This window comes from Gorilla gorilla, chromosome 1, assembly GCF_029281585.2.
Source record: "Gorilla gorilla gorilla isolate KB3781 chromosome 1, NHGRI_mGorGor1-v2.1_pri, whole genome shotgun sequence".
Taxonomy (NCBI): Eukaryota; Metazoa; Chordata; class Mammalia; order Primates; family Hominidae; genus Gorilla; species Gorilla gorilla.
In genome coordinates, this window is record NC_073224.2 from 44,107,219 (window position 1) to 44,133,267 (window position 26,049).

The window sequence follows — 26,049 nt, forward strand, 5'->3', positions numbered from 1 at the left end:
ATAAACTTAATGCTGAGCATGCCGAGTCTGAGATGTCTGTGGGATATCCCAGGAGAGGCCCAGGACAGAGGTTGGTCTCCTTGGAGACAGGGAAGGAGAGGAAGAGGAAGGGAGGGAGAGGGAGGGAGCATAAGAGGGAAGGAGAGAGACGGAGAGAGGGAGAACACCAGGACAGAGAACCAGTCACTTAAACTTCCCAGTCTCTATTCCAGAACCTTCTATGTCCCAGGTAGAGTCACTTGCTGGCATCCCACCATGAATACCTTCTTTACTCTCTTCTTCCCCCCTACCCACTTTTTTCTCCTTCAGATTTTTCTTTTTTCCTCTATCCTTTTCCATAACCAATGCAATGCATGGAAGTAAGAGGATAATAACCTGACGTAATGTGATTAAGTGTTCTCCCCCAAATCACTCCCCCATTCTTTAGCAGAGGTGAGATGAACACCCGGGTTTGACTTGCTTTCTTCCTAGTCTTTCCTCTGTGAAAGTGGGAGAGAAAAGCCTGCCAGATGAGAAGTTTGGATGGAGCAAATGTGGTGATGCATTTTGGATTAGGCTGCAGAACTAAGGTTGCCTGCCCCTTGGGGAATCCTGGGCTCCAGGGACACAGCTTCAGGGAGTCAATGTAGAACTGCCTGTGGAAGTTGGATGGGGGCGGAGGGTGGGGAGGTCCCCATCGTATATTTATCTGTTCCTGATTTCTTCTCCTTCATCAGGATTCAACAAGTGATCTGAGAAACAAGTTGAGTTCTTCTGATCTGGAAATGTAGCCCACCTAAAAATGTTACCTAATTAGCTAGTAGGATTTTCACACAGTGCTGGCAGGACTCTTAATTGCAAGGCCATTTGGTAATATGTGTCCAATACCTTGCAAATACAAATATTCCTTATTCGCAGCAATTCTATTCCTAGCGATTAAACCTAACACCTGTCTGGGTGCAGTGGCTCATGCCTGTAATCCTAACACTTTGGGAGGCTGAGGAGAGTGCATTGCTTGAGGTCAGGAGTTCGAGACCAGCCTGGCCAACATGTCCAAACCCCGTCTCTACTAAAAATACAAAAATTACCCGGGTGTGGCGGCGCGTGCCTATGATCCCAGCTACTTGGGAGGCTGAGGCAGGAGAATTGCTTGAACCCATGACAGTGGAGGTTGCAGTGAGCCAAAATCATGCCACTGCACACCAGCCTGGGTGACACTCCGTTTCAAAAAAAAACAAATAAATCTCAGCACTTTGGCAGGCCAAGGCTGGTGGATCACAAGGTCAGGAGTTCAAGATCACCCTGGCCAATATGGTGAAACCCTGTCTCTACTAAAAATACAAAAGTTAGCTGGGCACGGTGGTGGGTGCCTGTAGTCCCAGCTACTTGGGAGGCTGAGGCAGAAGAATCACTTGAACCTGGGAGGCAGAGGTTGCAGTGAGCAGAGATTGCGCCACTGCACTCCAGCCTGGGCAACACAGCGAGACTCCATCTCAGAAAAAAAAAAAAAAAACCCTAAGGCCATAATCAGATAAGTGCAGACACAAGTGAGTACAATGATATTAACAATGTTGTTTCATCATATGTAAAAGTTAAAAACAACAGAATAGCAAGGACTTACTTAGACCATCTATGGCATATCTGCTATGGAAACTGTGCATATTTAAAATAATGACAGATGTATATTTATTGTCATGAAAAGATGCTCTGTAACACTAAGTGAAAAAGCAGCTCAGAGTATGATTTCTTTTCTTTTTTTTTTTGAGACGGAGTTTGGCTCTTGTTACCAGGCTGGAGTGCAATGGCACAATCTCGTTTTACCGCAACCTCCACCTCCCCAGTTCAAGCGATTCTCCTGCTTCAGCCTCCCGAGTAGCTGGGATTACAGGCATGCACCACCATGACCAGCTAATTTTGTATTTTTAGTAGAGACGGGGTTTCTCCGTGTTGGTCAGCCTGGTCTCGAACTCCTGACCTCAAGAGTCTTGAGGCCCACCTCGGCCTCCCAAAGTGCTGGGATTATAGGCGTGAGCCACTGTGCCTGGCCTAGAGTATGATTTCATGCATATAAGTATATATATAGTATATACTTGCATAGAAAAAAGTGGGAACGCAATAAATGCCAAAATACTAGCAGTTATCTCTGTGTGGATACTTGGATTATGGAGAATCTGTTTCATCTCTATGCTTTTCAATTGATTCTAGATTGTATTATTATGGATGACCAAGTATCATAAAAATATGGACCGTTACGGCTCATATATGTAATCCCAGCACTTTGGAAGGCTGAGGTGGAAAGATCACGTGAACCCAGGAGTTTGAGACCAGGCTGAGCAACATGGCGAGACCCCGTCTCTACAGAAAATACAAAAATTAGCCACGTGTGGTGATGTGCATCGGTAGTCCCAGCTGCTCCGGAGGCTGAGGTGGGAGGATTGCTTGAGCCTAGAAAGTTGAGGCTGCAGTGAGCCCTGAGCATGCCACTGCACTCCAGCCTGGATGACAGAGCAAGACCCTGTCAAAAAAAAAAAAAAAAAGAAAGAAAGAAAGAAAAAGAAAAGAAAAAAGAAAATATGGAAGGTTGTGAAGTTAGCTAGCTATTAGATGCTGCCCATCTCTACCACAGTGTCACAGACTGTCGAACAGGGCTCTGAGTTAGGAAAGTAATTTTCTCATTCTAAAAAAAAAGTACAGGGCCAGGCAAGGTGGCTCATGCCTGTAATCCCAGCACTTTGGCAGGCCAAGGTGGGCAGATCACTTGAGGTCAGGAGTTCAAGACCAGCCTGGCCAACATGGTAAAACTCTGTCTCTACTTAAAACACACACACACACACACACACACAAAATTAGCTGGGCGTGGTGGTGGGCGCCTGTAATCCCAGGTACTCGGGAGGCTGAGGCAGGAGAATTGCTTAAACCCAAGAAGGTGGAGGTTGCAGTGAACTGAGATTGCACCACTGCGCTCCAGCCTGGGCAACAGAATGAGACTCTGTCTCAAAAAAAAAAAAGTACAGCAGATTACAAATTTCAAAAGCTGACAAACACCAAAAATATTAGAAAATCAGGAAAAATACTGTTTTAATTAACTTCCCCACATACCTCTTTAATACTTTTTTCTTATACTATAGTTTTTGGCAGCATGCTTTTGTTCTCCTATTCATAAGACAATGATTCCATAATAACATTTTCTACAGACTAGAAAGATAATTCAGTCTTTCCATGTAATGGGTGAAAAATTAATGTAAAAAATATTCAGATAATTTTGTTTCAGCTTCACAACACATTCTTTATTGGTAGTGTCATATAATTTTTAAGAATTGTAGGGCTGGGCATGGTGGCTCACGCCTGTAATCCCAGCACTTTGGGAGGCCAAGGCAGGCGGATCACCTGAGGTCAGGAGTTTGAGACCAGCCTGACCAACATGGAGAATCCCCGTCTCTACTAAAAACACAAAATCAGCTGGGTGTGGTGGTACATGCCTGTAATCCCAGCTACTCAGGAGGCTGAGGCAGGAGAATCATTTGAACCCGGGAGCCAGAGGTTGTGGTGAGCCGAGATCATGACATTGCACTCCAGCCTGGGCAACAAGAGAAAACTCCGTCTCAAAAACAACAACAACAACATCAACAACAAACAAAAAGAATTGTCAGATTTGGAAAAAACCTCTATTTTTTTTATTTATGAGTTGTAACATTTCAGGGTATTTCATATTTTTCTTTTCCTGTGATTCATTTTAAATATTCTTAGAATTGATGACACTCATTAACCAATTTGTTATAAATGTCCTCATCGTGTTGGCATATTATGAGCTTGGTATTATCCTCATCAATGTCAATATTTCAGCTGAGAGCAGTAAGAATTGTAAATATTTTCCTATTGTGTTTATATGATCCATCCTTCCTCATTATTGAATCATCAAACAACCCAAAAGCCTGCTCATTGCTTCCATTTGACATTTATCTTTTTCTCTGAATAAACTATTGCTTCTAGTATAATCTGAAATATGTTGTTACAAATTGTTTATTAATATCAGAAACATTTCTATTGATTTCAATTGCTTATCCTTAGGTCTTCCTTACATTTCATTAATTATATATATTTTTTCTTTCAGTTCTTTAACACACACATACATTTAGAGATGAAAAAGGATGGTGCTCTTCGTATATGAACAAATGTTTCACAACACATTTCCAATAGCAGTTAAAAAGTCAAATATGCAACTCCAGATAACAAAGGAAAAAACCCCTCTGGGTTTTTCAAAATGCAGTTTGTAACTGTATAAGCTGTATTGTTGCTTTCATTCCCGACAGGAGATAATTTGGTTTTGACTAGATGCAAATAAGAAATGAATCCTCTGTTTACAACTTAACATGTATGTTGATTTGAAGGATTTTCACAGACTGCTTCTGGGGCTCCCCTCCACCACCTTGATACACATATGTCTGGTGCAGGGCAGTGTAGGATATATGCATGTCTCAGTACAATAGATGTTGTCGAGTGAGTTAGCACAGTGGGCAGTCAGAATATTCTGGAGGCCATACAAAATGTGTAGCAAATATGTGACTGTATACAGGAGTTTCTGAAACCCACATACCCTACTATATTAATATATCTGGTTAAACCTTCCTTTGCTGGGTCCCTCAAATGTCCATAGCCATTGCAATACCACTACATATGAAGAGACTGGGGGATGCTGGGGTGAAAAGAAACAGTGGCCTTCACAGCTTATGGTTTAAATATCCCATTTTTGCACATTTTATTAAAATATATCACCACGTGGACACATTGCTAGGGCCCCTTCTGAGCTGTCGTGACAGGGGCCTGTGTAAGTGAGGTGCCCTGAAGCTTAAGCCCTTTAACTTCCTGGCAAATTTGCCTCAGCCTTCCCATTCCCAACATCTCCCAAGCCCCTATCCCAGCTATCCTGGACTGCTGCTGTCATTTCCTGTTTCTTCCTTGCCCCTCTCAGTCTGTTCTTAACACAGCAACCAAAGCGATCTCATAAAAAACTCAAGTCAGATCACGTTATATCTCAGCCCAAAGGCTTCCAGTGTTTTCCATCTCATGCGCAGTAGAAGCAAGTAGCCCAGGAGGCTCCGCAAGACCTGGCTCTTACCACCTTTTTGACCTCATCTCTTGGCCTCCACCCCTTCCTCACTCCACTAGAGCCACATGAGCCTCCTGCAGTTTCTGGAGTGCCAGGCAGGCTTTCACAGGGCTTCTGCATTTGCTGTTGGTGCAGCCTGGACCACTTCCTGCAGGTATCCAGAGGGCTCCCTCTCTCACCTCCTTCCAGAAGCCTGGCTGGACCTCCCTATTCAAAAGTGCACCTCTCCCCACACCTAGTCCCTATTCCCTGCTTTGTGTTCTGCCATAAAATGTACCACCCTCTGACACACTACTAAATTTTGTTTATTGTCTGCCTTCCTCCGCTGAAACAAGAGCTCCGGGAGGTATGGACGGTTTTATGTCCACTGCTGTATCCCAGTGCCTAGAACAGGGCCCCACACACAGTGGCTGACTTCTGGCAAACACAGCGGATTCTGCCTTCAGCTTTCTATTCTCCAGCCCCACCAGGAGCCCGCAGGACCACCTTCTAAGGAAGGGCAATGAGACTACAATGACTGAAAGGCCAATTTTCCTAAAAGAGAGAAGCAAAGGTGAACCAGTGACAGTGTTTGCTAGCACTGGAGTGATGCGTTTTTATAAAGGGTTGTCTTTTGTGAAGTGAATCACCAGAGGATTTGGTCACTGAGCTATAAACCTCTTGCACCTCCTACCCCCTCCCCAAAGATGTAATCCAGGGTAATTGTGGTATTAATCGGAAATTGCCAAATCATATAATTTCTCTTCCCGGTTCAAGGAAAATAATACAAATAAAAAGAAAATAAAAGGATGAAGAAAAGGAGACATTTGAAATGCTTCTTCTTGTTTATCTTTTCTCTACTTTCATTTTTCTTTCTCCTTCTGACTAAAGAGAATAAAACAAACGAGAAGATATTACAGAAAAGCAAGGAAAAGTCTGTTATTAGAGCAAACCACTTGATCCAGAGAAGTGCTGGCATTCTGGTGAGGCCAGTGAGCTTAGTGCCATACAAATATATTTATATCACTTATACATATGAAATGTTTTAAGATGCTAACATAATTAAAACCATTTTTCAACAAGTACAGGTAAAAGAAATTATAATGCCACCATTATAAGAGAAAGGCTACCATCAGGGTACGTTTTCTTCCAACCTTTTCTCATATGCATACATTCGTACATACTGTTCATGTCATATATGTACTTTTTGTATCCTGATTTTTTTTTCTCACTCTACTTCAGATCAAATAAACATTCCAAGTGGCAAATTTGTCTGCATGTTTGTAATTTTTTTTTTAAGAGACAGGGTATCACTCTGTTGCTCAAACTGGAACTCAGTGCTGCAATCATGGCTCACTGCAGCCTTGCACTCCTAGGCTCAAATGATCCTCCCACTTCAGCCTCTAGAGTAGCTGGGACTACAGGTGAGAGCCACTGCATCCAGCCTGCATGCTTGTAATTTTAAAGATGCATAACATTCTATCCTGTGGCAATAACATATTTTGTTTAGCCATTCAACTATAATCGGACATTTATGTTGCTTACATTTTTCACTCTTAAAATGTTATTATGAACTTTTAGTGCATATAGTATTTTTCTCTCTAGTATTTTCAATGATCTTTCTAGGATGATTTTCTAGCAGTAGGAAAATTGAGTCAAAAGTGATGACTCTTTTATGGTTCTTGAAAGTGACAGTAAAACTGCTTTCCAGCAGGTTTGTGCCAATTTACAATGAAGCCAGTGAAACATGTGAGTACTAATTTCACCATACTCTCCCCAGCATTTGATATTACTACTTTTTATTTTGCTAACTTAAAAAGGGTTCTTATTTTAATATGTATTTTCCTATATCTATTTTCCTTGATTATTTCTTCTGCTGGGAAATGCCATTTCATATCCCTTCTGCAATTTACCTTTGCGGGTTGTCTCAATATTCTTCTTATTCTTTTTCGTGGGCTGTATATTAACCCTTTCTCATATGCACTGTATTTATCCAATCTGTTTGTTTTACATTCCTGGTTATACTGTCATCTAAAACAATTTAGCCCTTTTATATAGTTCAGATCTTATCAAGTCAATTTCTCCTATTACATGTATTCTTATAAAATCCTTTCCTTGTCTTATCTCCACAACTTTATTTTATTTTATTTATTTGAGATAAGGTCTTGCTCTGTTGCCCAGGCTGGAGTGCAGTGGTGCAATCATAGCTCACTGCAGCCTCAAACTCCTGAGCTTAAGTGATCCTCCTGCCTCAGCGTCCTGAGTAGCTGGGACTACAGGTGTGCACCACCACACTCAGCTAGTTGATTTCTTTTAATTTTTGGTAGAGTTGGGGGTCTCACTATGTTGCCTATGCTTCCATGACTTAAATAAGAATTTAATTCTGCTGTAGCTCTCTGATTTTCATTTCTGTATCTAGCTATTTAATCCATTCATTTTGATGTGTGATCTTTACATCAAATTGATCTCTGCCCTAAATGCTACCTAGTTAACCAAGACTAAATGTATTTGAAGAAACCCTTGCGTAACACAAGACAGTAGACTATGCCTATATAAAGAGTTCGTGTGTGCTGGGGCATGGTTACAGGCTCCCTGGGGAGAGACAGGGAAGCAGCAGCCCCAAAGGACTTAAAATGTGATGTGGTTCAGTGAGAAAAGTGGGCATGACCAGAATAAAGCGTAGGAGTGCACGGGAATGTTCCCGAGGTGTTTCTACCTTGCCTTTTCTGTGCATAAAAAAAACTGGGGAATGAAATCACTTCTGAAAATAATAACCCCTTGACCCAGATGTTTTCCTAGCTCGTTAGAGCCCTTTTAGTGCTTCAGGAATGAGAGCTTTCAGCTGACCTAGTGCAATACATATACTGAGCACCTGTTGAGTGTATGTAGCGTGCTATGCTAAGCACCTTGTGTGGGTACCTTGTGGGATGCAAAATAGTCCTGGGGAAACCACGAGTTAAGCTGAGTGATGAAATAACGGAGATGAGAAGATTAATCCGGGCAGATAACCCAGCGTAGCGCTGGCTCTGCTGCGCAGCCTTGCTGCTGTGGAGTGTGGCGCTGCAACTCTAAAGGGCTGCGTCCACCCTCCGTCTTCCTCCCCGCCTCTCAGTTGGCCGAAGCTTCTGATCACACAGACAAGAATCTCCGCTCGCTTTCCCGCTGGCCTCCAGGCAGCCAAGTTCACTCAAGCTCTCTCAAAGCTTTTGCAAGAGTGGGTCTTAAATCCTGGCGGGGGGCACATGCACTCATTTAAGACTTAAAAAGGAATCGGAAATGCCTGTCCCCATGCCCACTGCTGCCCACAAACCTGAAGACCCAAGCGACCACACTTGGTAGGCACTTCTGCCCTTCTGGTCCGGTTCCCACCCGCCCATCCCGAGTCGCGGTTATCTTTCCCGGTGCTCACAGCCTGCAGACCACAGCCTGTGGCCGCTAGTGTTTCCTTCCTAGGACCACGTGTAATTGTCTTGGCTTCGCATCTTTTGAGTGGCAGGCAGGTGGACAGGGACTTGCCCTACCTCAACCCGGTCCCCAGCTTGGCACGAGCAGATAAATCTTGAAAAAGAAAAATGATCTGGGCCGTTTAACCGTGGTATGGCGGGTCCAGATCCCCAAACCTGTCACTAGTGACGTCCCACGTGGCAGATTCGCTCTCAGGGAAGCCCGTCACCGTTTTTGTCCGGGACATCCTCCCCATGCCCACCCTCCGCTCCGGGAATTCACCCTCGGGGCCGCCCCGCCTCGTTCCCTCCCACAGCCCGGCGGACCCGAGACGGGAAGGGCAGGCACTCCCTGCAGAGTCCCTGGGGCGCCCGTGGCTCGGGGTGCGCGGTGGGACTCGGTGAAGCCGGCGTCTTCGCCCCAGAGCCGCGGCTTCGGGGCCGCTGGAGGAGCGAGAGTGGCGCCCGGATGACTGATCGCCGAGGAGAAAGTCCCCCGGGACTGTGACCCCCGCGCCGGGGGGCGGACGCAGGGCGTGGCTGAGGCGCAGGAAGATGCCGCGATGGGACCGGGAAAAAACACCGACCCCAAAACACCCACTGTGTTTCTCAACCTGAGTTCCCCGGCAGCGGCTCAAGGACCCCAAAGGCTGCATGGCACCCCCCTGGTCCCCATCCCCCCGGGCGTCGCCTCGCGTGGGTGGGCTTCGCGTTCCCTCCGGGGTTTCAGAGCCACCACGTGACTTCCACGAAGCGCGGGGCGCCGGCGGAAAGCCGCGGCAGGGGTGGGATTTGGGACCCCGAGGTGCGGAGAGAGGGCGGGCAGAGGAGGAAACGAGGCGGGGGTGGGAGAAGGAGGGCGGGGCAGACGTGGGACGGGAAGGACGGCTGCCGGGAGTGGCGCGCGGGGACACCGGGCCGACGCGTGGAGTAGCGGGGAGAGCGGGAAGCCTGAGGGGGCGGGGCCCGCGCGAGGCCGTGGGTGCGGCACGAGGATGCCGGCTGCGGGACAGCGCCCGTAGGCAGCCCCACGGGCAGGGCGCGCGGGCGGGGCGGGGCGGGCCGGGCCAGAGGAGCGCCCGGCATGTCGCAAGGGCTCCCGGCCGCCGGCAGCGTCCTGCAGAGGAGCGTCGCGGCGCCCGGGAACCAGCCGCAGCCGCAGGTAGAGGGGGAGAAGCTCAGGGAGGGCCGTGGGGTGCGGGGACCGGCGCGCCGCGGGGGGCGAGGAGGTGGGTGCCGGAGTTCCGTGGTGGTGACTGCGGAGGTGCAGAGGTGGCGGGTGCGGCCGGAGACAAGCAGAGGTAGGGGCGTAGGGATGTTGGGGGGTGGGGGGGATCCAGGGACCCTGGCGTGTGCACAGTGTCCGCGGCGCCTGGAATGGCTCCTGAGCCAGCTCCTGCGCCCTCTGGGGGAAGAAGCCCGAGGGCGCCGACGCCTGGCTGGGCCGGGCATGGCCGGTGCTCCCCGGCACGTGGGCTCCGCACTGCCCTGAGGGCCGCCCCATCCTGGCGCAGCCAGCGACTGCCACCCCACCACCCGCGCCTGTAGCCCCTCCAGGATTCCCCCGGGTGGGGGGGTGCTGCCGCGGGAATGGAGAACTCCGGACTAGCCAGCCTGGGCGGGGGGAACCCACAAAGGGCCGACTCCGCCCCCAGCTGGTGGAAACCCTTTGCCCCTTCCCAGTTCGCTGTCCCCTAGCAACGTTTACAGCGGCGCAGTCAGGAAAGAGACCAGGTAGGCCACAGAGACGGCCGTCTGGAAACTTTGCCTGGGTCTTGGCCACCTGCCTTACGACGAAGACTGGGTCTTTTCATCCTTACTCCCCACCTTCCCAATTCAGCGCCTGGCACATGTCATCAGGTGTCGCTGGAGTGTCACAGAGATCTGAATTTGGGCCTGGGCTTTGCCACACACAGGCTGAGCAGCCTTGAGCAATTTGTTTAACCTCTCGGACCGTCCATTTCCCCATCTGTAAATGAATATAGTAACATCAACCTCTCAGGATTTTTGAGACTGAATCAGATATGGTTAATAACATAATACTATCTCTAACTTTCGCTCACCTCTTTCTGTCTTGATTAAATGTTTCTGCTGGGTTGGCAGGTGTGATCATGGTGATGTCCAGTTTAGAGTCAGCTCCCCGAGGGCAGTATGCGGGCTGCTTTCTTGTGCTAGTGACTTTTTGATTACAGAGAGCAAAGAGGCATGAAAAGCACTATGCAGAATACATTTTTTTTTTAAAGTAGCAACTTCAACAAAGGCAGGTAACTTCTTGAGGGCATACTGTGTGCTGGGAGCTTTAGGACAAAATCTCATTTCATCGCATCCCAATCCTAAGCATTAGGTGGTTAGCACCAAGTCTGCAGAGTTCACTGACCCTTTGTTTAGGGCTCGTATCCCCAGTGTCTAGAACAGTGTCTGGCACATGGTAGGTGCTCAGTTAATACATATTGAAAGAATGAATGAATTATGCTTACAATAAATGAGAAAACTGAAAATTTAGAGAATTTAAACCATTTACACAAGGCCATGTTGACACTAAGAGACAAAACTAGGATCTGTGTGATTCTAAAGCTAAAGGGCTGTCTTCTAACCACATGTTCCCCTGTAATGTTCTGGTTTTGTTTATCAAGACTTCTTTGCCTCTCTAGAAGACTGTATTATCATACTTTGTTCCCTTAAGCTTCTATTTGCTGTGTATGTTATTTATTCCTCTCCTTTTTATGCCTTTATATTCTTGCATATCTGAAACTTCTTACCTGCAGTAACTTGGGAAGATGTGTGTCTTATGTGGAATACAAGATGAGATCAAATGGTAACTGAAAATATCCTTTTTTGTGTTATTAATATTTGCATTCCGTGAATATTAATAACTGAGTAGTTTTCCTTGTTTGTACCTCTTGGCTCTTAAACTCTGTAAGTGTGGTATTTTTCCTGCTTGGTGGTGTCTTCTCATGGGGTTCTAGAAAGCAAATACTGCTCTTCTTTTTCATGTTTTCTATAGCTGATTGAAGTGTTTTTACCATGGTCGGTGCATTTTTCCGCCTGCCTGTTTCATGATCACTATTGAGGGATTTGACTGAATTTGGTTAAATCTTACATATAGCTAACAGCTTTCAAGACATATAAAAAATTTGCTGACTTCTGAAACAAAATGTCAGCCAAGCATTGTTCAAATGAGTACACTGTCAGTGGGGTTTAAGATCATTTGGTGTGTTGGTAGAGTTATGTGGCTGCAATTAGTTGTAAGTGATTTGCATGCAGTATCAAAAGTACCTTTCATGTGTGGTGGTATAAGGACTGGCAAACAGCAAGTTCCAGATAGCAGATCTCTCCACCGCCCCCCACCCCCACCCAGCTTTCCAGTCTCAGATGGACGACATTGACACCACAGCTCTTCCAGGCACACGCCCTGTGGGCTAGAGGTTTATGAACGTTGATTTGGAGACCAACAGACCTGAGTTCCACTTCCCACTCACCCACTTAGTGGCTGTAATACCTGGAGCAAGGTCCTTAACCTCTCTGGGTTTCTTATTCCTCATCTTTTAAACGGCAGTCACACCACACACTTCACACACTCACATGGTGAGTGCTCCTGGGCAAGGGGCTGTTGTGAGCCCATTGATATAGCAACTAGTGGTGCTGTCTACTGCAAAGCAAATGATGAAGCTCAGTGAAAAATGCTGAGTGATGAGACAGGGCAGAAAAGGGTAAGGCGAGGGGCCACGACATCACACCCACCCAATGTTTTTCCCCAGAGCCCTGAGGATGATGACAGGAAGGTCCGAAGGAGAGAAAAAAACCGAGTTGCTGCTCAGAGAAGTCGGAAGAAGCAGACCCAGAAGGCTGACAAGCTCCATGAGGTGAGACCGTGGTGGGGGCAAGCCACCTTAGAGCCACACAGCCTCTGCCTTGCATGGGAGTGGGGGTGATGACTGTTCTCTTTATCACGATTTCAGCAACACTCATATCTAATTTCTGCCAGGTCCTTCCAGCCCAGTGTTCTCACCGTTTGCTCACGGACGTGTTCATTTCTCCCTCATCCACTGAGTGCTTCTCATGCTCAAGTTTCTTTCATTATAAAACAAAACAGAGCCTCTTCTGGACCCTGATTCCCTTTCAAGTTCTTGCTCTATTTCTTTTCTTCCCTCACGTCCTTGCTTCTTGTTTTGTTTTGTTTCCCTCCAAAGTAATCCGCTAACATCTTTGCTTCTTAAAAAAGAGTAGTTACACCTGTTGTCTCTGTCTCCCTGGTTCCTGGTTATTCCCCAGTCCTCTGTGATTTAATTTCTGCTACCCCCTTTCCACTCAACACACATATATATACACACAAACAAACACACACATCCACACATGTACCCAATGTGTGTGTGTACACACACACACACACACACACCCTACAGAAACTGCTCCCATTGCAGCCATCAGTGCCCTGGCACTGCCCTATCCGGGACTCTCTTTCTGGTCTCATCATCCTTTACCTTGTTAGAACATTCGACACTTTGGACCCATCTCTTCTTAAAGCTTTCCCCTCTTTTGCTTCTAAAAGACCACATTTCCTAGTTTTCCTGACCCTCTTCACCATTTTTTTTCTCTATTTCTTTGTTAGCCTTCGACCCTCTATTTCCTTAAATGTTGGTGGTGACCAGTGTTTCAAACTCTGCCCTTTTTTTTTTCTCACCCTGGAAGACTTAATCTATTAATCTGTTCTCCCAGCATCAGCTCCCAACATTGATTACTCCAGGCAGGCCCTCTGTCCTGGACCCTAGACCCCATAGCTTCAGCATCTGCTGAGCTGTTTCTCCATGGGTCCACTGCAGGCTCCTGTGATGTACCACATCCATAAAAGAGTGTTATTGTCCGTTTACCCTGAGACTTTCTCTTCTCATTGTCTTCAAACTGTAGTTAATGGAGCGAACCATCCTTCTCATCACTCAAATCAGAAGCCTAGGATTTATCCTAAGCCATTCCTTTTCCCTCCGCCCGCATGTATACACCTGCATAATCCTGCAGTTGGGACGTGGAGCTGCTCCATACCAGGAACTGGCCTTGAAAGCATCCAAGGATCTATCTGAGGAATGGGCCACCATTCCATGTTCTTGTCTTTGTCGGGGTTGGTGTGCGTAATTAAAGATTTTAGTTTAGCTCTCTCCTGCCATACTTTCTTGTCTTTTTGAGACGGGATCTTGCTCTGTTGCCCAGGCTGGAGTGTGATGGCATGATCATGGCTCACTGCAGCCTCCACCTCCCAGGCTGAAGCAATCTTCCCACCTCAGCCCCTCAGCCCTTATTTTTGTAGGTTTTTTTTTTTTTTTTTTTTGAGACAGAGTCTCTGTTTGCCCAGGCTGGAGTGCAGTGGCATGATCTCAGCTCACTGCAACCTCCGCCTCCTGGGTTCTAGTGATTCTCCTGCCTTAGCCTCCTGAGTAGCTGGAAGTACAGGCGCCCGCCACTACACCCAGCTAATTTTTCGTGTTTTTAGTAGAGATGGGGTTTCACCATGTTGGCCAGGCTGGTCTCAAACTCCTGACCTCGTGATTCACCCGCCTCGGCCTCCCAAGTGTTGGGATTACAGGTGTGAGCCACTGCGCCTGGCCATTTTTGTAGTTTTGTAGAGGTGGAGTTTTGCCACGTTGCCCAGAGTAGTTTCAATCTCCTGGACTCAAGCGATCCACCTGCCTTGGCCCTGCAAAGTGTTGGAATTACAGGCATGAGGCATTGTGCCAGGTCTCCTGCCATGCTCGTCTCAGCAAGGCCATTCTGGGGCATTGGCAACATGGAAACTCTGAGGTGTGTTGGGGAGAGGAGAGGAAAAGGGCAATCTTAAAACTCTAACAATGAACAGGGAACAAATTTAGAATGCACATACTCCACAGAGAGGTGACCTTCCGATATAAATTCACAGTGTGGCATAAATCATAAATGTCAGATTCTTTCCTAGAAGTAAGAAGGCTGGGCCCTAGAAAGAGACTGAGGTCTCTAGACTAGTGTCACAGAAGGTCCCTCCCAGCCTTTGTTCTGAAGAATTTCCACAGAAGAACGGCAATGTCCTTTGCCTCCTTTCTTTCTTCCCCCTTGCTCCTGAAGCAATTGTGGTTCTAGCGTCATGTTACCAAAATAGCCCCCAGAGGGGACCTGTGGCTCCCAGTTAGTGCATGGCCCTGTATTCAGACCACATGTGCTGCTGGATGGCTGAGGCATTACTCCTGAAGAAGCTCCTAGTCCCAGCCAGGTACATTAATATTTTTAAAAACTAGTTTTAAAAACATCAGTTGTAAATCTGGACTGAATATGTATCTGGAGGACAATATCTTGGACAAGATCTTTCATGGAGCACAGTCGAGTAGATCCATTTCACAAATACCAAGGTATTGCCATTGGGTCACAAAGAGAGGAGGAAGATCTCATGCCTTGCCTGTCGGTGGGAAGCCTAGAATTTCCCAAGGAAAGGATGTTAATTTCCTACTGCTGCTGAAACAAACTCTCACACATTTGGTGGCTTAAAACAACACAAATTTACTATCTTACAGCTTTGGCAGTCACACATCAGAAGTGGGTCATATTGGGTCAAAATGAAGATGGCAGCAGGGCTGCCTTCCTTCTGGAGGTTCTGGAGAAGATTCGTTTTCTTGCTTTTCCCAGCTTCCAGAGGCTTCAGTGTTCCCGGGCTTGTAGTCTCCTTCCATCTTCAAAGCCAGCAATGGCCGGTTGCGTTTTTCTCAGGCTGCGTTACTCTGGTGCTGTTTCCGTTGTCACATCTTCTCTGACTCCCCGACACCCTCTTTCACTTACAAGGACCCTTATGATTGCATTGGGTCTGCCTGGATAATCCAGGATAGTCTCCCCATCTCACGCTTCTTAATCACATCCACATAGTCCCTTTTGCTATGTAAGGTGACATAGTCACAGGTTCAAGAGATTAGAATGTAAACTTCTGTGAGGAGTGAATCAATTATGCTGCCTAGCACAGAAGGTAATGTAAATACGGAATTTTACTACAATATCAAAAAAGTACCTGTATGAAGCGTTGGCTCTCTCGCACTTTCTGTCACTGCTGCATTTGATAACCGAGTGAACCAGGTGCCTGGGAACTTCAGAGTGGTGCCACGTTTACCCCTATCTGACCTCTCTTGGAACTGTGGGGTGGAGACCTCTTCTGTAGGGTCCCTGGCCTGCTCCCCAACCCAGAGACTGTGTTGCATGACAGTCATGCCAGCTGCCCTTTTCAGAAATGGGGTGGGTTGATCTGAAGCCCAGACACTCCACGGAAGAGCGCCCCCTTCTCCTCTCTCTCTGTGGGGCTGAAGGAATGGGTCAGGATTACTCACCACTGGCAGATCACCTCAGCAAGACCAGCTTTATTGAGAATCACAGGGTCAAAGAGGCCAGGACAGCGGCTCCACCTGTATACAGACCCCAGAGCTGTAGCCCTCACCTTAGCCTCACTAGCTCCACACAAGTGTCGTTGGTCACAAGTGGGTGAGGAAGCAGACGACTGGCTTAGGAAAATGGAAATATACCCCAAACCTTCTGCAGAACCAAAGGAACATCATCTCTGAACCAAATCATTACTCACCACGTGAGTGATCCCTTCCCTGTTCCTTCCAGGAGGGCATTGTAGCTGTGGGTATCATTGGATGACTAAATCTACTATTGGAGGCAAGGTATCTGGTTTAAAAATGGTGTAAAGAACCCTTTTGTCAAGCTCCAGTGAGTTGAGCACAGAGCGCCTTGCACACTACTGCGGGCCATGACAGAAAGCCCCTTGGGACCCCTGGACCTCCCAGGCCAATCTAGGATGGGGACACCATGCATAGGAACCTCCTCCTCAAATCTGGAGTGAGGCCAGCTCATTGAGAGACACCAGAGGGCCCAGAAAACAGCCACTGACAGCCACTGCCTGCTGCTCCCTGGAGACTGTAGCGCATCAAAGGGCTTTCTTCATGTGTTCCTCTATCCCACACTGCAGGGATTGCATTCCTGAATATCTCAAAGTAACTCAAGCTCTTTACTTGCATTTCTTGCATATCCTGAGGGGGGATATTTGGAGCAAACTTGTTTAAAGTTTCCACTTTTTGGTCAGGCACAGTGGCTTGTGCCTGTAATCCCAGCACTTTGGGAGGCTGAGGCGGGTGGATCACTTGAGGCCAGGAGTTCAAGACCAGCCTGGCCAACATGGCGAAACCCCATCTCCACTAAAAATACAAAAATTAGCCAGGTGTGGTGGCGTGCGCCTATAGTTCCAACTACTCGGGAGGCTGAGGCAGGAGAATCGCTTGAACCTGGGAGGTGGAGGTTGCAGTGAGCCGAGATCACGCCACTGCACTCCAGCCTGGGCAACAAGAGTTTCCACTTTTCTCTCCTCACCTCACTCACATACTCTACCTATACTTGAGCCTCTGGGTTTTTTGGGTTTTTTTTGCTCTTTCATCTTCCTGGGTTTTTAAAAAAATATGGAACACTTTATGAATTTGCATATTATCCTTGCTCAGGGGCCATGTTAATCCCTGTATCATTCCAATTTTAATGTATGTGCTGCTGAAGTGAGTACTTGAGCCTCTGTTGCCTCCAACACCCTGAGAAACTCGCCCCAGCTGCAGCTCTTAGGAGTTTTCGGCCACCTCCCTCCCCTCCTTGTTCTCCATCTCCAAAGTCCTAGGAGTGTCCGTCAAGGCGAGACCTCTGTGGAGGGGAGAATGGGGGAAGAGGCTGCACAGGCCAAGCCAGAGAGGCAGGGGCTGGGGTTCCCCTTCACGCAGAGTTTTCTGGGCAGTGGTTGCTGGCAGTTGGACTACGGCGGTGAGAAGCAGTTCTTAACGTGTCTGTAGACCTCAGAGTTCACTGTGGGCTTTCAAATCATCCCTTCAACCCGCTCACACCTCCCGTGGGGATTTCGACCTGCATTCATCTCTGAACACTAGGTGCATGCCAAAGTCCACACTGACAAATGAGAACCAAAGTGAACAGTCAGGGTCTCGTCTCGTCTCACCCAGGCTGAAAGGTGGCTCAGAAGTGGGTCAGACTGGTTCGACCAGGCACCCCAAAGGTGTAAGACTGAGAAAGAATTTTGAGTCACAAAAGGAAAGCAGCAGTGCCATCCTCAGGAGCCCCAAATGTCACAAACTGACAAATGACTTGGGCAATGTGATTGTGGTATGTGTCGCCATGGTTTTTTCAGATATTGCATGTTCTAAGAGAGAGCTTCATGGCAGCACCCACGTGGCTTAGAAACTGATTGTGGCACTCATTTGTACAGCCCTTGCTGGTAACACAGTTTTTCTGCTGGGAAGTGCATCAGTGAAGGCTTGGGAGTAGACTTATTCTGAAGTCCTGAGATCTTATGGCCTCTTACTTCTGGTAACCATCATGGGGAAATCTGGACCCAGGCACTGCTTAACTAAAAGCAGAATTGTTGATGCTACAAGAGAGTTGCAGTTGACCTTGAAGTTAGGAGTCAGATCCCAAGTCTATGTGACCTTGGAAAAGTCACTGTACCTCTCAGAGCTTCAGTTTTCTAACTTGTGAAATGGGGTGTGTGTGTGGCTATGGCCTCCTGTTAGCCTGTTCCTACTTCTTTCTTTCTCACCTTAGTTGTCATATCTGGTCCCTGGTACCCACTTCTTTACCAGTCCTTGATCCTGTCTTCAGCCTCAGAGGCACCCTGGACCCTGCGTATCCCTAGGCAGCCCGTTGATCCCAGTCACCTGCTCCTAGATGCCCAGAACAGGGTTTCTCAGCCTCAACACTGTTTATGCATGGGGCAGCATAATTCCTTGTTGTTGGGGGCCTGTCTTGTGTGCTGCTGGATGTTGAGCAGCATCCCTGGCCTCTAGCCACATGATGTAGTAGCACCCCCGACCAGCTGCGATAACCCAAACTGTCTCCATACACTGCCAGTGTCCCCTGCAGACTGCCACAATTGCCCTACTTGAGATCCACTGCCTTAGGCAGCTTAATTTCTGAGGCAGAGCTGGGATCCACAGTGATTTCACCACCTCTAATTTTTAGGTGTCTGCTTTGAAACTGTCCCGACAAATACCCAGAGAGGGAGCACAGCAACCTCAAACCCTCCCAGAGCAAAGGATTTGGAACTTGGCAGAATTCGAGCTAGAGGGGTCATATTTTTGGAAATAATGAAGGGTTTAATGTTCTTTGCTTGCTTTTTGTTTGCGTTTACTCCAGGAATTTCTTCTGGGTGTGAGGTGGGTTTCATTTCTTCCCCCTTTGCTGCTGTTCGGTGTTCTCTGGCCTCTTCTTTCTTCCCTCCCAGCTCCTCTTTTTATTTTCATAGGGCTCGTCTCACCTAAAGATTTTGACTTCTTCTCTTCTTGTTATTCCCTCAGCTCAATAAAAGTCCCTCAGCGGGTTTATGAGTAATGCTTAAATCCTAGAAGAGAAAGTCCCTATGGAGAAGGCAGATGAGGGGCCTGTGGGGCACCTGTGACAGGCAGCTCTGAAGACTCTAAGCATGGGTTGGGGGAGGGCAGTGGACCTCAGGGAAGCCTCAGGCCACAGGGCTGCGCACGGCTTCCAGAGACAAAACTGGGAAGCTCAGAGCGTCTTGCTGCGGAATTCAGTATATGTAGAAAGGCAGCTTGGAATATTCTACCAAAGGAAGAGGGCTTCTTGTCCTTTGGAATCTACTTAAAATGTTAGCACATTGGAACTATTCAAATGTACTCTCCATTTTACTTGAAAGTGAAGGGCATTTCCAGCTGCAGGGTGGAGTGTGTGTGTGTGAGTGTGTATGTGAAAGTGAATGTGGGGAGTGTGCATGTGAGTCTGAGTTTTTGTGAGTGTGTGTGACTGTGTGAGGTGTATGTGTGTATGACTGTGTGTGACTGAGAGTGTATGTGTGACTGTGTGTTGAGTGTGTATGTGTGTGAGAGTGTCTGTGGCTGGGTATGAGAGTGTGTGTTTGCAGATGTGTGTGTGACTGTGTGTGTATCTGTGTGTGTGTCTGTGGTTGTGTATGAGTGTGTGTGTGAGAGTGTATGTGTGTGAGAGTGTGTGTGTCGGGCTGTGTATGAGAGTGTATGAGTGTGTTTGCGGACGTGTGTGAGTGTGTGTATATGTGTATGTGTGTAAGAGTGTGTGAATGTGTATGAGAGTGTGTAAGTGTGTGTTTGCAGACGTGTGTGTGTGCTGCAGCTTTTCTCATCCCTCTGCTGCCTGCAAGATTCCCTTGACGCCTCGGCTTCCATCCCATCCTCCCATCCAGACTCTCCCCTTGCCCACGGAGGGCTTGTGGCTGGGTTTGTAGACAGAATTCTCACTCCAGAACTAGAGCTTGTCAGAGGTCAAAGGAGGGCATGAAGGCTTGGGAGTGGGAGGCAGGCAGGAGGATGGAGGCAGAATAGGGCCGGTGTACTGGTGAAGCCACATGGCCCCAGAACAGCTTGCTGCCCTGGAGAGTGCTCCAGACCACCCTGGGAGCCTGCCTGGGGAATGGCTCAGATAGACCCTACGGGCAGCCCTGCCAGACCCCTTGGTTCTTAAAGGGAGGAAGATGCTGAGAGTCCCTTCTGAAAGGAAAGGATGGGGTTAAAGACGAAACAGAGGATGAGAGCTGAGGAATCACTGAGCATGTAGGTGCTGGTGCTGTGGCGCATCAGGCAGGGGGTAGAGGAGAGGAGTAGCAGAAGTTCCTAGGTCCTTTACATTTCTGATCTTTGGGGGGAGACATTACTTAATATGAGTGAAATTGTATATGATACAAAATAGAATAGAACACATAATAAAAGATGTGGTTCCTGTAGGTGCTGTGGTCAGGGAAGCCTTCCTGGATGTGGTGGGCTTGAGCTGGACCCATGCGGAAAAGGAGGAAGGCAGTCCAGTTGAGGATAACTGCAAGAGCAAAGGGGCAGGGTTGAGAATTTGCATGTGTCTTTGGGGGCTATAAGATCACATTTCTTTAGTGATACTCCCTTAAAATTACTAGTCAGAGAGAAAGTGTGATGAGTAACACAATTGGGCCCTGAGCTTGGGAAATGCATGGTGTGCATGGTACAACAAAGCCTTACTATAAACTAGAAATGAACGAAAACATTTCAGCAAGATTTAAATGAGATTGCCAGCTTAGAGAGGGTCTCTACTGGCATGCCGTAGAGCTCTGCCATTGGCTATTTTTTGTAGAATTTATTAATGACTTGGATGAAGAAAAGGAAGACCTGTGTGTTAAGTTAGTGGATGGCTTAAAGCTGTGTGCTGTCACCATTCATGAGACGATGCAATTGAGATTCCAAAAGATTTTGCAATTTTGCTGGTCTGGAAGATGTCCAAATAAGGAATGAAATTCAGTGGAGATGGATGTAAAATCCTACCCTTAAGCCCCATAGCATCCATCATCATCCAAGGACAGACGGAGAAGCAGCACATGCAGATAAAGCTTGCATTTCTCTGCAGGCTCAGGGAGAATCCTCAGCGGCTTGGGCCCAGCACAGGAGAGGTCACTGCCACACATTTGCCCTTGGCATGGTCTCCAGAACCATGCATTGCATCCTGGGAGCAACATTTTCCGAGATATTCTGGTAAATTGGAGTGTGTGTTGGTGAGGGTCCCCAGAACGGCAAAGAGGAGCCTGATGCAAGGAACTCAGAGGACCTGAGATGCTGTGTCCTAACATTTCAAGAACTGCGATATTGAAAAAAGCATTGGATCTACTAGATGTGGTTCTATTAAATGGAACCAAACCCAACAGGTACATTTGAAAGTGAGAGCGTTTGGATCAGTACAAAGAAGAGCTTTTTCTTTTCTTTTTTCTTTTCTCTCTTTCTCTTTCTCTCTCTCCTTCCTTCCTTCCTTCCTTCCTTTCTTTCTTCTTTCCTTCCTTCCTTCCTTCCTTCCTTCCTTTCTTTCTTTCTTTCTTTCTTTCTTTCTTTCTTTCTTTCTTTCTTTCTTTCTTTCTTTCTTTCTTTCTTTCTTTCTTTTCTTCTTCCTCTTTTTGTTTTTTTGAGTTGGGATCTTTCTCTGCTACCCAGGCTGGAATGCAGTGCTGTAATCATGGCTTATTGCAGCCTCGAAATCCTGGGCTCAAGCAATCCTCCTGGCAGAGCCTCTTGAGTACCTGAGACTATAGGTGTGCATCACCACGCCTGGCTAGTTAAAACAAATTTTTTTTGGGATGGGGTCCCACTGTGTTGCCCAGGCTGGTCTCAAACTCCTGGCCTTAAGTGATCCTCCCACCTTGACCTCCCAAAGTGCTGAGATTACAGGCATGAGTCACCATGCCCAACAAAGAGGATTTGTCTAGTAGAGCAGCCCAGAAATGACAGTCTGTCCATTGAGGGCAGGAGTGCCCAGAACAAGTTGGATATGGATGGTTTCTACATTGTGTGGATTGGGCTAAGGGACCTCTCTGATACCCTGCAGTTCTACGCCTCTGTAAACCCTGATGGAGAGGAAACTGAACAGGTGAGTGCTGGAGTAAAGCCAAGGCAAGGGATGTTTTCATTCATTTGTTAGTGCAATCAACAAACATTTGTTATGTTCCAGGTACTGTTCTAGGTGCTGGGGGTATAGCTGTGAACCCAATAGAGATCTTCGGAAAGCACATCAGCATTTGGGGGGACTAACTGCACAGGGGCATGGGGAACTTTTTGGAGTAATGGAAATGTTCCGTGTATTGATCAACACAGGTGTATACATTTGTCAAAACTCACTGGATCATACTTCAAATAGATACATTTTATTTTATGTAAGTTATACCTCAATAAACTGTTTCTCCCAGTGGGAGGGGGGAGACACTCATTAAATAGACAAATATCTGAATATCTGAGCAGTGGAGGGGACATGGGTAATGAGACAGCTTTCATGGGCAAGAGGTGAACAGCGCAGCACAGGAGGACGGAGGAAGGGAACACTGCACCAGAAATGATTTTGCCCATTCTGTCTCCCCCAGGAATATGAGAGCCTGGAGCAAGAAAACACCATGCTGCGGAGAGAGATCGGGAAGCTGACGGAGGAGCTGAAGCACCTGACAGAGGCACTGAAGGAGCACGAGAAGATGTGCCCACTGCTGCTCTGCCCTATGAACTTTGTGCCAGTGCCTCCCCGGCCGGACCCTGTGGCCGGCTGCTTGCCCCGATGAAGCCGGGGACACTCCTCTGCCCAGCAAGGAGCCTTGGTCATTTTCATACCTGGGAGGAAGGCTTTTCCTTCACAATTGTATACAGGGGGCACCTGTGGCCAGGCCTCCTCCTGGGAGCTCCAGGACCAGCCAGCTGTGTTCCCTGCAGACTGGGCTCAGCCCGACATTCCAACAGGCGCCAAACTCACAGAGCCCTTGTGCAGATCCAGCATGGAGGCCACCCTCAGGAGTGACTTCTCATCCACCCTGGCAGCTAGTAGGTTCTGCTGTTATGCAGAGCCATTTCCTCTAGAATTTGGATAATAAAGATGCTTATTGTCTCTCCCTTCTCCAGTTCTTGGAATTTACAGGCACAATACACTTCCTTTTCCTGGAGAGGTCGTCTTCTGTCTTCTCTGGGTGTTCTGTGGTTCATGGGTCTTGCCTCCCTGCCTGGCCACTCTCCCACAGCCACATCCACAGCAGACAGGGGAGGTGGCTTTAGGGGGCTGTGGTGGAGCATAAGCCAATGGGACTTCCTTGCCACTTCTAGGCCTTCAGAAGTCTTTGACCCAGCTGGGTCACAAAGGTGCATGCTGGGTGTGACCCGTGTGTTTGTCATGCTCTGCACAGCCTTCCACCTTGGCCAGCTCTCACACTCATGCTGGACTGGCGTGGGAGATTTTCTATTCCAGGCTGGTTTTCTCAACTGCACTGTCCAATCTGAGGCCACCTTCTTATTCTCTAAGTAGGTGTAGGATAGGGGAGAAACTTTGTATTAGTCTGAGTCACAATTGAGTGGAGAAATTTGTCTCCTTATTTAAACAAATATTTGGGTAGATGAGAAGAGGAGCAATTTCTTTTCAAAAAGCCCTGTCTGCCCGACTCTCGTCTTTTGGGAAAAACAGAACCAAGCCAGGATGAAGCTGGCCCCAGCAAGGAAAACCAATTGGGAAGACACTCCCCATCCTCCAATTCTCTTTTTCCCTGGAAGAGAGGTGGTTCTGGAGGGTGGAGCCATTCCATCATAAAGGGAACAAGAAATGGGAACAGAAAGGAAAGTGCTTGGCTGTAAATGTAGATGGTTAAAGAAGTAAAAAAACAAGAAAGAAATAGAAGGCAGCCCCTCCCAGGGGTGAAGGACTTGCTGACTCTTGGCTACTCCTCTCAACACCCCCTTTCCTAGGGAGAGTTCCCCTTCCCACTGGAGGCCTGCCTGGTCTCTAACACTCACAGGCTGAAGGCTGCAAACTTGCCCTTGTCAGGCGTGTTGGAAGGCTGCTGTTAGAGAACAGGACTCATACCTGCTGGGAGTTCAGGGGCAGAAAGCATGATGCAAGGTTTTAGAACAAGAGACTTTAAAATCATCCATTCTGACCCCTCCACTTTGCAGAGAAGGGGCTCAGGTGCAGTGAGGGGGAGAGACTTGCTCAAGGTCCCCTGTGGGTGAGCAGCAGAACCAGGCTAAGACCTCAGGTGGTCTCCCACCTGATCCTCTATGAATTGAATCAGGCTGATGTAACAAGGAGGTACTCTGGGTGCGGCTCAGGTAGTGTCTAAATGTGGCCTGTCCTTCCATCTGCACGGTTCAGATGAGCACGCTGTCTGTAATGGTAGACTTAGAGCCAGGATCCCAGGGGTCTCTGCAGTGGCGAGTAGGAACATACAAAGTGTGTGCCTGGCACATGCAGGAGTTTTACTGCTGCTGACTTTCAACTCCAGGAATTTGTGGCCCTGCAGGAGTCTCAGCCTGATCCTGCAGAACTTCCAAGTTCTCCAGGCTTGTGGACCTGGACTCTGGCTGACCCGACTTCCAAAATCCAGCTGTCCTGACTGTCCGCTGACCTGCTCCGACCCTTGTGGTTGTTGCTGTTCTACTGCCTGCTCCCCTACTCCACTGCTAACTCAGGGTGTCCAGGCCTGCTGGCCCCGTTGGCCTGCTTATCCTTAAGCCCTATGCAGCCCGACCTCAGGTGTAATCCCCTGGTTCCACATCATAATCCTCGTTAGTCCCCTAGCTTCCATTTGCTGTGCGCCCTCAAGGCCTTGCCATCCCCCAGCCCCTCTATTCTGGCCAGGAGGCTGGGGAGGAGAGGGTCCATGGGGGATGAGGCTAAGGACTATGTCCTGGAGGTGACGGTGTATCACTTCCCCACAGTTCAATGGCCAGAACTCGGTCACCTGGCCCCATCCAGCTACAAGGGAGGTCAGGAAATGAAATTTAGCCAAGGGCTCAGTGGGAGGAAGAATTGGGTTTGGTGAATATCTGTCAGGCTCTACCATAAGATCCAGCCTTTTCTCCCACCCTCTCACTGAAACTGACTCCTTGGAGTTTACCAGTAAGCTCTGGTCACTAAATCTCATGGTCACATCTCAAGTCTTATTTTCCCTTACTTCCCAACAGCCTATGAAAATGGCCTTTACCTTTGTTCTTTGTTCTACCTGCTTCTTCTCAGCCACCATCTATCTCTATGCTGGTAACTTTCCCATCTGTACCCAGAGCCCAGTTCTCTCTCCAGCGGGCAGCCCTGTGATCCATCCAGCTGCCTGTTAGGTGTCTCTCGGAGGATGTTTCACAGCACATTCCACTCAACGACTCAACGTGGTGCAAGATACACTCATGATCTCATCATCTTCCCCTCAAACATGCTTCTCAATCTGTTTTTACCTATTTAATCAAGGGTCCATCACCCACCTGGCTAGAAACCTATTGATTTCTCTGTGTTCCCAAGCTAATCTACCCAGTCCTGTCCATTGTGTCTCCTAAATATCTCCCAGATCCAGCTACTTTGCTGCAGTTTGTCAATTGCTTTATCTGTGATCGAGAACTTTATTCAAATTAGCCACTGAATCAGGCGTCCTCCTCCCTAGCTGCTGTGTTGAGCTTGAGGTTGAGCTTGAATTTTGGGAGGATCAAGACTGCCTCCACTTTCAATGTGAAAGCAATATATTTGGAAGCAGGGAAGCAAAACTAAGGCAGCCCATGGTGCTGAGGGTCATGTCCCCTCTGAGATAACTGGAGATGGGACCAGAGTCCTGAAAAACAAATGTCCCCTGGGCTACTCCTACCTGAAAAAGTAAAAGTTCTGCAGAGTATAAGCCTGAGAAGGTGCTGTATTCTTCCAGGAGGGCCTAGGGTAGTACACAAGGTGCTGAGGACTGGATTTGCGTGGTTCTATTCGTACTGCCGCTGGGCACCAGGTCTTGTGCTGGGCATCTGCATCTCAAGTCTCAGAGCGGCTGCCTGCTGGGTTGAAGGAAGGAAGGCAGCCTGAGAAAGGCCCCCTCGGCATAGAAAGTGTCAGAGAGGGAGGAAGTCCTTCCTTCACACCCACACAGCCACACCACTTCCTGTCCGCAATCTCGCCCTGTATTGCACCAGCCAGCCTTGAACCTTGGGGTTTCCATTCAGTAATCAGGACCCAATTTTCACCCCAAATCTTGGTAAAGAATGATGACTCTAACAGACAGGA

General features: G+C 47.9%; 1 protein-coding gene and 1 non-coding gene across 5 annotated transcripts; one reads left to right on the forward strand and one right to left on the reverse strand.

Moving 5' to 3' along the window:
- Nucleotides 1-9,372: 9,372 nt before the first annotated feature.
- Nucleotides 9,373-22,967, forward strand: BATF3 (basic leucine zipper ATF-like transcription factor 3). Of its 4 annotated transcripts, XR_010134731.1 has the most exons (4): nt 9,373-9,670; nt 12,267-12,371; nt 20,914-21,208; nt 22,409-22,486. XR_010134731.1 is itself a non-coding variant. In XM_055371023.2 (3 exons), the coding sequence occupies exons 1-3, from the start codon at nt 9,593-9,595 to the stop codon at nt 13,633-13,635; spliced, it is 405 nt and encodes a 134-aa protein (XP_055226998.2). In that variant the 5' UTR covers nt 9,373-9,592; the 3' UTR covers nt 13,636-13,788. The 4 variants fall into 4 exon arrangements, 3 of the variants coding, with proteins under 3 accessions (XP_055226998.2, XP_030861032.1, XP_055227014.2); XM_055371023.2 differs by lacking the exons at nt 20,914-21,208; nt 22,409-22,486 and adding an exon at nt 13,414-13,788; XM_031005172.3 differs by lacking the exon at nt 20,914-21,208 and having other exon boundaries at nt 9,378-9,670; nt 22,409-22,967.
- LOC115932209 (U6 spliceosomal RNA) lies at nt 16,956-17,059 on the reverse strand. The gene has a single exon (XR_004068526.1). It is a non-coding gene; the product is annotated as a U6 spliceosomal RNA (small nuclear RNA).
- Nucleotides 22,968-26,049: the final 3,082 nt, after the last annotated feature.